At 43.7% G+C, this 12053-nt stretch overlaps 1 protein-coding gene across 1 annotated transcript in view; it reads left to right on the top strand.

Moving 5' to 3' along the window:
• Positions 1-12053, top strand: part of PAPLN (papilin, proteoglycan like sulfated glycoprotein) — a 48676-nt gene that overhangs the window by 12807 nt on the left and 23816 nt on the right. Inside the window, exons 3-8 of the mRNA XM_072864708.1 lie at positions 7105-7220; positions 8572-8632; positions 8917-9019; positions 9952-10082; positions 10429-10552; positions 11323-11403. Of these exons, the coding sequence (XP_072720809.1) occupies positions 7105-7220; positions 8572-8632; positions 8917-9019; positions 9952-10082; positions 10429-10552; positions 11323-11403 (616 nt within the window). The remainder of the gene's footprint in view (positions 1-7104; positions 7221-8571; positions 8633-8916; positions 9020-9951; positions 10083-10428; positions 10553-11322; positions 11404-12053) is intronic.

The following is a 12053-nucleotide window of genomic DNA, read 5'->3' as shown; positions in this document are numbered from 1 at the left end:
TGAAATCTCAACTGTCATTTTAGTGACAAGTCACTTATACTATGATGTCCCTCCATAGTTCTTTGCAGTCTCTCTCATCAGCTGTCTTCGTTACTTCTGTGGTTTTGGTGTAACTTATAAATGTGTTGAGCTGTTCAGGTTCCTTATGGAATTCTGCTGCTAATGTCAGTTCTTGCAGTGGATGGAGATTTCACTTCTACCTTTGTTTTTGACTTTGGGCCACCTGCTCATCATCCATGCAAGGACTTTCCTTCTGGTTGCTTAGCTTCTTTCAAAGCTTTAGGTGAAGGATTTTGTTGAAAGCTTTTTGGAAATCTGAGTGTATCTGACAGGTTACCCTTGTTGACATGTTTGTGAATTGCTCAAAGAACTGCAATAGTCTTAGGAGGATTTGCCTTTAAAAAAGCCTTGTTGACTTTTTCCCAAATATACTGTATTTATGCAGGTGCCTGCTAATTCTGTTCTTTGTTATAATTTCTATTAATTTATCAGTAGGCATCAGTTTTACACTATGTGGATGTACAGTCCCTTGGGTTCCCCTGGGATCCTTTTGTAAACTGGTGTCAGATTTTCCACTTTCCAATAATCAGATGCCAAAGTGGTTTTAGCTGAGAGGGTTGTCTGCTAGTATGTAACAGTTTATCCATTTCAACCTTGAGTCCCTGTTAGGTACTTGGATAAACAACTTCTGGTGACTTCATACTGTGTGTTTTATCCACTTTTCCGAATGAGTTTGGGGTCATAAAGTTTTCTCACAATCCCCCTCTTTGTGGCGTTTTCTGAATGTCCCCAGTTTCTTCCAACAAGGATTCCAAGAATTAATTTGACTTCTCTGCAATGGCTGTATCTTTTTAGAGAGCTCTTTTTATACCCTAGTCAGCTCCGGGCCACCCAGAGTTTCTGGAAGGCTTTTCATTTCTGAAAAGTAACTTATCTGCTCGGCGCGCTAGCCACCAAGCCAGCACAGTTGCGTGGGGCAGCACGTACCTGGTCCTGCAGCAGGTGAGGCATGCACCACGTCCTGCCCAGCCGACGGGAAAGCAGGGGATGTGGAAGGAGCCAGGTATATGGTGGGACAGCCCATAAAGAGGTAGAAGAGCGAGGAGTGCTGGGGGGAGGTGAACACAGGGAACATGGAAAAGAGTTGGGAACAATGAGGGAGTGGGTTAAGTGATGTAGGGAGAACCTGAAGTGGTGTTGGGAGCTGAAGATGTAGGGGAAACGATGGATTTTAGTGGATTTGTTAGAGGGGATATGCTAACGAGCAATGGCTAGGGTGATAAAGGGGAATGAAAGGAGATATACACAGTGAGTGTAAAAACCACAAGCCATTAAAACTAATGAAGCCTTGGGGTTTTTTTTCTCCTCTTTGTGAAGCAGTTTGTCTTAATAAGATGCTCTCTTCTTCTGTACCATTTTGTGTTTCACTTCCTGCTGTCACCATCTTGTTCACTTTCATTCTTGTTTTTCTAGTTTTGCTCAAATGCAATTCTTTGATTGCTTATTCATTATTCATAAAAATGGTACTTGGCATTCTTCACCTTCAAAGCTCTTTGCCAGCCTGCTGTGTCTGAGCCAAGATCAATGGTTAAGACAGAATTATAAAAAATGCTTTGCTATGCGGGTCTGATTCATTTGCTTATTTTTTGTTGCATTTTTGGCTAATAGCATAGCTGGTTGCAGATGGATTTATCTTGAAAATGCATCTATTGGAATAGTAGCATCCATCTACATTACAAATGTGTGAGATACACTAAACATTTTTAGCTCCCTTGCAATTAAGTGCGAGTGTTGAATGCCACATGTCTTGCAGGGCTTAGCTATATGGAAACATTATAGGTGATCATCATTGTAGTACTGGGTAGGTCTTCTACCTATAGAAAGGAGAAGGAAACGGTTCACGTCCTGAAAAGCAGATGGTCTAAGAATACACTCCATGTGGGTTGTTTTTGTCAGGGCCCTGACGGCACTACCAGGCTTTACTGGCCCTGACTGGCCTCACCCCACCCTGCCCACAGCCCAGGACCCCGCTGCAGCCACCCGGGGCTGTCAGCCCCTGCCCCAGCGATGCTGCAGCAGGGCTGCTTTCCAGCTCCCCACGGCCCTGCCCAGCCTGGCCGTGGGCCCTGACGAGCCAGGCCCACCAGCAGTCCCACATCCTGGGCTGGCTTCAGCCGGAGGTGCCCAGTTGCCAGGGCTGGGGCTGTCCCGCAGCCTGCCCTGCTCCCTGCCTTGCCCTGCCGCCCCAGGAGAGCCCCGTGCTAGCGGCCCCAGCCCACAGGCAGCAGCCAGCCCTCGGGGCACCTTGACAGTTATCTTTTCCCCCCCCTCCCTTATTAACGTTTCTCTAAGCAATTAACTTTTCTCTAAGCAATTATAATTCAAACTTAGCAAAGCTGCATTCTTCACTGGAGACTTCTTACTTGCCAAGACTTTGGCAATGAAACCATTGCGGAATAAATCACTGTGGTGATAACTTTATTTTGTAAAGTGTTTGGGTTTCACTCTTCTTTCATACATGTTTCATCAGCGGGGCTACAGTTCAGGGGTGTGTCAAAATAAACATTAACCTTATGTCAGAAACTGTAAACCGCAGAGAACAGATATTTATCAAATAAAAGGATGTAGTGTTATTTGAGAAATACTAAGAAAGGTTAAAGAGAGAGTCTGATTTTTACTGTAGTTTTAAGCCACGGAAATGCTGCATAAAATAAGTGACACCTGGGGAATCAAACTCGCATTACTCATCATTGACAGCGATATCTATTTTCAGTGGGTAGCAATTTTACAGGGCTTTGTAGTCAACTTCCAATGTCAAGGATATCCCACCATGTCCTCAGTACTGGCACCGAGACTTGTATCAGATCTGAATGGAGTCTAGTAACTATGTGGTGCAGCTCAAGAAATCACAGTAAAAACTTTTCAGTGTCCAAAAAGATGCTTCAATTGCAGCTCAATGGACCAAAGCTATGTGACCTGCTGAGCCAAAAGCAAGCACTAGCATTGTCCAAAACCTCTCAGGCATAGCATGGATATCAGTAACCATGTGCTTTGAGCAGCGACTGTTGGAGTGGGGTAACATGATGTTTTGTTGCTGCTTGTCAGTCTGGAAAGGCAGCACAAAGAATCACAGAATAATTCAGGTTGACTGTCTCTAGGCCCTCAAAGGTGCCCAGGGAGTAAGGGAAACACTAGGGGTAAGAAATTGTCTGTGATTTAGGTTGTTTGGACCTGTGACTGCAGACCTTCACTGCTCACTTTGGACTGTATAGTAAATTGATGTTTGCTTTGATAGCTTTGCTAGCTTTCATAGCTTTGATGTTTGCTTTTGATAGTATTTGAGTTGCATTTGAGTTGCAACAAGGCACTAGGAAATTATTCATGCTGAATTGCTAGTCCACGTTTGGTTATATGAACTTGGTGGATCGCTGCATGCCTGCAATGCATCTGTCTGGGAAGCACAGTCCTCTTCCTATGCATAGTTTCCTATCCATCTCATCAGACTGACCAAGAAGTCTTTCAAGGACCTTTTTTAAAGTGTTCCTACATACTGCCAACATTTTCTCTCTGAGTCAAGTCCCATTTTCATAACTCCTCTTCCAGTGCATGTTTCATAGATTGAAATAAATATTAAATGCTATATTTTATGCTATCCAGGGCCCTTTTCCAGAATTCTTTTGTTTGTGTCTGATACATACTGAAATTGTCTTTAAAGGCAAATTCTGGAGCTCTAGTGACTCAGAGGCATAGCTTTTTTACTTGCCGGTTATATCAGATACGGTTGGCCTGATAACAGCAGACGCTGCAACTACATCAGCAATGCATCCATCTGGGAACTGATGAAAGCAATGCAGAGTTCATAAAAATGAAATCACTGGCCTTCCAAACTTTTACACCACAGCAGCCTGTTTACCAGTGAGCACTGAGAGCATGTGGTGCCAGGGTCACGTGCATCGTCAATATCCCCAGAAGGTATGCGTTTCTGTTGTCTTAACAGGCAATAAAACCAGACAGAGCAGTTGGGCATTAATTGACTGTCCATTCTGGAGTTTTTAGAAGTCAAGTAAGATGGCTGTATGCTTTCTCTGGCTTTTCCTGAAACATTAAAATATATTCCTATTGCAGATAAAGGAACTGCGTTCTTGTATGCGCGCTAGGCTGAAGCAAGGGGGGAATGGAGCTGAGTGAATTGGTAACAGCGATGAATTTTGTAGATGTTTAGTTCTGGGATCCAGGACGGACTGGGATTTAGTCGTCCTGGCTGCCAGCAGATAAAAGCATTCCAGAGTCTGAAGAAAGCAGAAAGAGGCTTTTGGAACAGAAACTAGCTGATAGCATCTAAAAACATCTTGTTATCAGATTATGTAATAATAGATTTCTTATTTGTTATAAATATGCACCTTTATGTTTGCCTGCATACACATGCATGCAGTTACTGAAGTAATGAGGACTGTGCACAGATTTCTGAATGTTGGAGTTTGGCCCCTATTAAAATGTTTCTCTAACACTGGACAGCTTTGGGAGGATTCTTCTGGCTGATGCTCCTTTTGGTGTATGCATAAATGGAGTGATACTGAGAAAATGATTGTTCCTGCACTCTGCGGATGCATAAACCTTACAACAAAGAGTCCCTGCAGATTTTGCTCTCTATAGAAGGAATAAAGAATACTACTTCTGTAGGAGGGATATTGGAATATTTATCAGGTTTGTGTGTGTGTCAGGGAAGGGCTTTCTATCCTAATTGTCTTCCAGTAATCTGACTTTCAAATGCTCTTCCTTTGGATTTTATCTACATGTTTTCTCCCTTATGCTGACTGAAAGGTCCCTTGTTTCCAGGGTGAGCTAACACTGCTCCTAAATCAGTCAGTTGATATAGAGGAATAAGACTGCAGAGAAACAGAGTGGTAGCATGTTTCATTCTTTTGAGAGTAAGGGAGGAGGGATTACAGGGAGAGGAATTAGGTGTTTGAAAGAAAAACTTGGGAAAATAAGATGCCTTGCTGAAAGCTAAAACTCTATTGATGGGATTACTCCCGGAAAGGCAGATGAGAATGCAGAAGACAAACACTGAGCTCAATGTCTGGAATGGAAGAATAGGAGAAGGGCTTGGCAAGGGGTCAGGAAGATGTTGACTTGGCAAAGAGAAGGTATGTAGAAGTGGCTGTAACCTGGGTAGTGCCATTGAGTGAGCAGGGTGGAGGCAAACAGAGTTAGTCTGAACCAGAAAACTTGTCCTGAAGGATTTTGCTTGCAGAGGTATTAGAAAGAATTGCACAAAACTTGTGTGAAGGAAATCAAATAGCACAGGCTAGGAAGAAAGCGTTTCACATTAGAGCAATATAGGTAATAGGCAGGAAGAACTTGAGGTGACTCTGCAGCTAGATAGTCGTGGGTAATTTGGTAGTAAATGCATAAATATGATCGGCTAATATCTCTGACTGTTACTCTGCCAGCAGCAGGGAATTATTCCTTAAAAGAGGGTGAAAGAGAGAAGCAAGACTGTAACTCAGGGTCATACAGTCAGGCAGGGAGTACGCATAGAAAATTATAAAAACTGTTTAAATGACAAGGGAGGATTAACCCTTGCATCTTGCCTGAGTTGGATTCACTGGATAATTTACTACGCTAGCTCCTATTTCTAGCAGAGACCTGGATGTGTATGTAAAAGCAGTTATCAGTCAACTGAAGTGAAAATTATGCTCTTAAAGAGTGCCTTCTCTGTAGGCTTTGGAAAGTGACCTGGGCGGGTGGAAAGTGCTTGCTGAGTAGGGTTAATATCCCTGCTATGGTGAAATTCTCCATTGCTAGGATGTTCCTCCACTGTAGCAGAAAACCCTTACGATGGCACTTACTAGCTGGGTGGTCAGCAGGGAATAGCTTACACGAGGATGCAGGAGTGACAACGGGAAGGAATGGAAACAGAGCACAAGCAGGGAAACGTAGAAGATGGGAACGTGGGGTGCTGTGTTCAAGTCAAAAGGGGCTGTGTGAAACCAGAGAATGGATTGGGATCCAGACCCAGGGATTATGTAGATTTCGTGGAATACTGTGTGTGTGGAAGGGAGTTAGACTACATGTCAATAATTTTTTGCCTTTTGTTTCTCTGCCTGCCCACTCTTCACTACCCCAAATGTCTAAGTGCCCAAATCATATGCATTACCTTCTCAGTTGTGTAATATATATATAGACTGCCCTACAGGTGCAGCTGCACAGCAAACCCTGTTTTTACAGAGTCACTCCTTGTGTAACCCTGCATTTACCTTCTTTTCCCAAGTGGCATTAAGCCTGTTGCATCTTGCAATTATTCTTTTTCCTCAGGATATTGCTGCTATTCCTGCTAAACCCCCATGTCCTGCTGTATGTGGATCCCATCAGCTGCAGTAGGCCCTTTTTTCCTGAAAATATGTTGTTTAATGTGCTTCTAAGACAATGTATTGTGTTTGGTTCCATTGCACTTGTAACTTCTTGCCTATATTATCATGCTTATTTCTCTTAATGTCAGTATCCATTCAGACTTTCTAAACACAAAATTAATTAAGGCTGTAGCTAATGATGGCCCAGACCTTGACCTCATCATAGGACACAGTTGGGTAGGGGCAAAAAAGGTCCATGTATGGTATTTTGTTGCAGTAAAAAGTGTGTTCTGGGGGGTTCCTTACTGCTTCCTTTATTTCTCTTAAGTATCTGGCTTGCAGCCAAGGATTTGGGATTAAGTGGCTCCGTTGATCTGGTGTGGAGGGACAGTGCTGATAGTCACCGAAGTAATGATTTGCCTTTGCTGCCTTGCTGAGAGGGAGATGTTATCCTCTTTCAGATGGTTATTCAAAAGTGCTGAGATTCTGTGACTAGACAAACAGTAACAGTTTAAGGGAGATTATAAAGCTGGATGTGCTATATGGCTTCAGGAAGCAAATACTCCTAGATATTAGAGGCTGTAGTAGTAGTATTGATGTAGTATTCTCTGCCACTTTTCATACTAGGAATACAGCCCAGCAAGACAGTCTCTTTTGCAAGAGAACACATAGGAGCTCTGCTTCATTTTCATTGCTTTTTTCCTGTGTTGCCATGTCCATTTGATATGACTGTGGGTTTTTTTATTTGCAGGGCTGCCGGATGAAACGGCAGATCGATGTCTGGGGGAGCTGGGGTGAATGGGGCAAGTGCAGTCGGAGCTGTGGCGGTGGAGTCAGCTTTCGGCAACGGCGCTGCTATTCCCAAAGGTGAGGGCTAACCTCCTTTTTCTTTCTTTGAATGTGTTTTTCTGTTACTGAGCTCCTGCACTTATGTTCCGATATACATCCAGAACAAAAACAACCTAGTGTTTGATTCCAGGGAAATAAGTCACCTGAGTCTGCTTTGAGATGATCCTCAGCTTCAGTCTCGTCACTGCTGTTTTGAAAAGTGCTCTCTTCAACACATTCGTGCTTTGGCTCCTTTGCTAGAGCACGGTGGTTCTCTGTGAGATCTGAGGCTGTGCAATCAGGTGATTGGGATGGCAGCAGCTGTTCCATCAGGTCTAGCGTGGCAGGTCCGGGGGAGAGGGAGAACAGTCCAGAGCAGGAGGTTTCTCTCCCGAGAGCCAGTGACTGTGCCAAGATTTTCTCAGACTTGTGATTCCCAGGAAGGTAAATTGCCCCAGAAGAAACGGAAGAGTGGAGTTGACTCAAGCAGTGGTAATGCTGTGCCGTCTCATTTGCAGCTGGGTTAGATGCAGTGAGGATGATGACTGGGACTGCACCTGTTGGGAATGATGGACCTGAGAGATCCTGTTGTGGATAAAAACAAAGAAAAGGAAAAAAAAACCCAGACTCTCAATAATATCCTGAAAAAAACAGCCTCTTTATGTTTAGAGAAATGAGAGGGGGTTTTTTAATAGAAGAATCCAGAGTTATGGAGCACTGCTTCTTCCCACCCAGAACAAAGAAAGGTCTCTTTTGAAGGCTGCCTGTTATGGTATACACCTGTGTGTTATGGTAGACACCTGCCAGAATCCCTGGGGGCCTGTCTCTCCATTTCAGGAATGCTGAGATATTAGACATTGGCTGGCTTTTCAGATCAATTTCCTCCATAACTGTTACTCTCCATAATTCTCAGCTGGAGTCATTTGACTGGAATGAGGGTGTTGCACACTTTGCATGGGCATGTTTAGCTCTTCCTACTGACGGGCCTAGTGTGCATGTAAACAGCATGATAGATGATGTGCATACCTATTCTGAATTGGCCACTACCCTCCTGCTGCTCATAACATGCTTCTGGTTCTGGTAGGGACACCTCGACTGTTTGCTGGTGAACAAAGGACTAAAAGGTCTGCTTCCATTATTTAGTTGAAACATGACTCTGAAGAGCTGTATTGCAGTCATTCATGGCGTGTGTCTCGTTCATGCCAGAAGGCAAACCATAGCAGAAAATGGCACTAGAAGATGCCAGCTTGCTTTTGTGGAAAGGAAATGCATTTTAGGAAACTGTGTGAGAGTCATACGCTTGATGTGAAGGTGATTTGTAATCTGCCATGAGATGACTTTTTGTGTGTGTATTCTTCAGAGAGCTTCATGTTGTTTTTCTGTCTTTCAGGACAGAAGGTGCTTCCAGTTGTGTTGGACCAACTCGAAGCTATCGGTCATGCAATGTTCAGGTACAGTGTTCTGTTTGTGCTCTGTTTTTTGTTTTTGCTTGCCTGTTGCTCCTTTTCCCCAGACAAACACCGTTCTTGTTCAGAAGCAATATGTCATTATTAGTTTCTCTTTCTGGTATCACTGGTGAATGCGGTTCATCAACAGTACCCCTTCAAAAGCATATTGAATTTATGCCTCTGGTTTTATATGGGAGCAATAGCAAATAAAAACCAATTTTTTGCTGTACACTTAATTTTCCTCCTTTTTATAATGGCCCAATACAAACCTTTTCTCCTCCAAACAGAGCTGCCCAGAAGGCTCCCAGGATTTCCGGGCAGAGCAATGTGCAGAGTTCGATGGGGTAGAATTCCAAGGAAAGAAATACAAGTGGCTTCCATATTATGGAGGTAATGATAAACATGTAGGGCTACACTTGATCCCTAACTATCAACGGTATGTTTTCAAGTGACTGTAATGTTTTTGACTGTAGTATCCTTGTAGGGTACTTCCTTAGCTGGAATGTGGGGGGCAGGGAGCGGCATGGAAAAAAATCTTTTTGCCAGCAGCAAAGCATTGCTCTTAGGAAGACACTGGATACATGGGCCAAGAGACAGCTCCCATTGCAGCAATACATAGTTGTCTTTTGTAACAGCCATTCTTTCAGAAACATTGCTCAAGAAAGCTGGAACTGGTTGCAGCTAGGTCCTAAAATATTAGGGAAGCAGAAGCTCTGCTGTGTTTTTCAATATTGGCAAAAGAATATTAGCAGGGCACAGGAGAAACAAATGCATATAATTAATGAGTGCTTCAGAAAATATGACATCTCTTTCAACTGGCCCATGCTTTCTTGAGGAACCAGCTCAGAAGGCAAGTGTAGGAACCAGAGGTCCTTGCTCTGAGCTTTGATATGTTATCATTCACAGTGGTTTAACAAATTACGAGGGATTTCAAGACGGATTTGAAGTTTTATTTGTTGGCTGTTAAGATAACAGCTCCCTTCTGTTCTGTACCAGCACTTGTCCTCATTCTAGAAAGCCTTGTACTCCAAGGGAGCATAAGAACAGTCCTACTAAGGAATAACCAAATCTCCGCCTGACCCAACATCCCTCCTCTACCACTGGCCAGACAAGGTGCCCAAGGAAATCGTCATGTACAGTGAGGCTTTACCAGGGTATTTTTCCAGCCCCCAGCTGTTTGTGACCCAGAAATTTCTTCAATATCTGCCACTTATTATCAGTCCACCCCTCTGTTTCTGCTTCTGTGATCCAAAACCAGGCTCCTGATGCATTATCAAGCTATTAGCCATACTATATAATGTTTGTTTTTCCTCTCCTACCAGCGCCTAATAAGTGTGAGTTAAACTGTATTCCCAAGGGAGAAAACTTCTACTACAGGCACAAGGAAGCAGTGGTAGATGGGACTACCTGTGAACCTGGGAAGCGGGACATCTGTGTAGAGGGAGCTTGTCAGGTTAGTAATCTTGTTGCTTCCTTCATTTACCGTTGTGACTGTCAGTCTTTCTGTTGCTTCCCTTTGTTCTACTTGGCCTTTCATAATAGCACCAGAAAAGGAGAATCATTCCATTTCCAAGGTGCTGAGGAGCACATGGACAGCATTTATCTATCTGTCTCTGAATGTGAAATAGAAGATGCCAGCTCTTGTCCTTTCTCTGACAACTCCTTCCCTGCCCTATCCTGACTTCCCAGACTCCCTAGATTCAGGCTTTCTCGTTAGATCAGTCCAGCATTTGGCCATTTTTTCTGTCTTTCCTCTGTTATTACGGTTTATTCATATCAATGCTCTTGTGCTCTGACAGGCCGTTGGCTGTGATAACATGCTGGAATCTGCCAAGAAAGAGGACAAGTGCCTGCAGTGTGGAGGAGATGGCAGCACCTGCTATGGTGTGAAGGGCACTTTTGATGTGCCCAACCTCCCCAAAGGTACAAATTATCTAGGTAGTTTGGGCAGGTGAGAAGGGGAGAGTTAAACCTAAACTCAAGCTCCTGCAAGGGCTGGTAGAGACACCTGCTCACATGATTGTTGTAGGCAGGCTTGGATGTTCACTTGAAATGTCTGTATGGCATGTGGCTCTTTAGCTGCTTTAGCATCAGAAAAGGTATTGTATTGATGGCCTTATCCTGGGAATCACTTCCTTAGTCTCAGTACAGACGGATGTACTTGCCATCCTGCTGGTCTTTCCTTGCTCAATCTCCAGCAGGTGCTGTAAATGTGCTATATGAATATAGTTATATACCTCCTTCATAAGACTGTCCCCCTGTCCAGTGTCTTGACAGCCCCACCAGGATTGGTGCAAGGCTAGAAATGGGACTGCATCTTCTGCGTTTGGCCAATTTTGAGTCATTTCAAGATAACTGTACTTGTGGTCAAATTTCTCTGTGTTGAGCTCCAATATGATACTTGCTGAAATTCCACAGATTTTAAAATCTAAAAAATGGACATTGCACTGACCCCCACGCCTACTTTTCTGAGGTGCAGTTGGAACTTTTTACACATGGACTGACCTGTGGATAGTTTTGGGTGAAGCTATTCAGAATGCAGGTAAAGTGATGGCTGAAATGCTTCAAGCTGCCATCAAAAAGCTCATCCAGTTGTTCAGGCACCAATAAAACCAGGAGCATCTTTGGCACAGAAGAGGGACTGTGTGGCATCCACAGACAGATATTGAATAATGCCCTTCCTTTTCTTTCAGGGTACAATCAAATCTTCATCATCCCTGTGGGAGCCACAAGCATCCTAATTAAGGAGGTTATGCCCAGCAGGAACTTTCTGGGTAAGACTGATGTCAGAACCTGTGTTTCAGTCCATTTGGATTCCAGCCATTGCGTTAAAATTTGGGTTTCAGGTATACTGGGCTTTGGGGTGTTTACCTTGAGGGCTTGATATGGCAGGGGGAAAAACTCTCTGAAAATCAGATCTGAATATTGAGTATCCTTGAAGTGTTAGTGATGCTCAACTCTGGCCTTCAGGTTTACCTCATTTTCTCTCCTGTGGTGACGTTTCTGTTGGGTGGGGAATAAAAAGACTCAAACCCTGTTCACACTTCCTGACTGGAACTTACATGGAGTCTAGTTGATATAGCAAAATTTGGCTATGAGTTCTGCTGTTTGTTTGGTGGATGTAAACCCTAACTCCTCCTGTCACCCAAAAGTTTGGGATGGGCTTCTTTTCCCAATACATATCTTTTGGGTATTTGTCTGTACAACCTCAAACTCTGGTCATGCTGCAGAGGGCAAAAAGAAGGGGGAAATGTCCTCCCCTAGCTTTCTGGGCAAGGCTGAGGAAATTCCAGTGGAGAAAGCAAATACTCTTCTGCTTACTGACTCTTCCATTGCCCAGTGCTTTGGACAAATCAGTCTGGTGGTTTTCCTTTGTAGAAAAGAGGATGCAGCACCAAAGTCTTTTGTCTTCTGAATAGAATGT

This window comes from Ciconia boyciana, chromosome 6 (assembly GCF_034638445.1).
Source record: "Ciconia boyciana chromosome 6, ASM3463844v1, whole genome shotgun sequence".
Taxonomy (NCBI): Eukaryota; Metazoa; Chordata; class Aves; order Ciconiiformes; family Ciconiidae; genus Ciconia; species Ciconia boyciana.
This window is presented reverse-complemented; position numbering and strand designations above follow the sequence as displayed.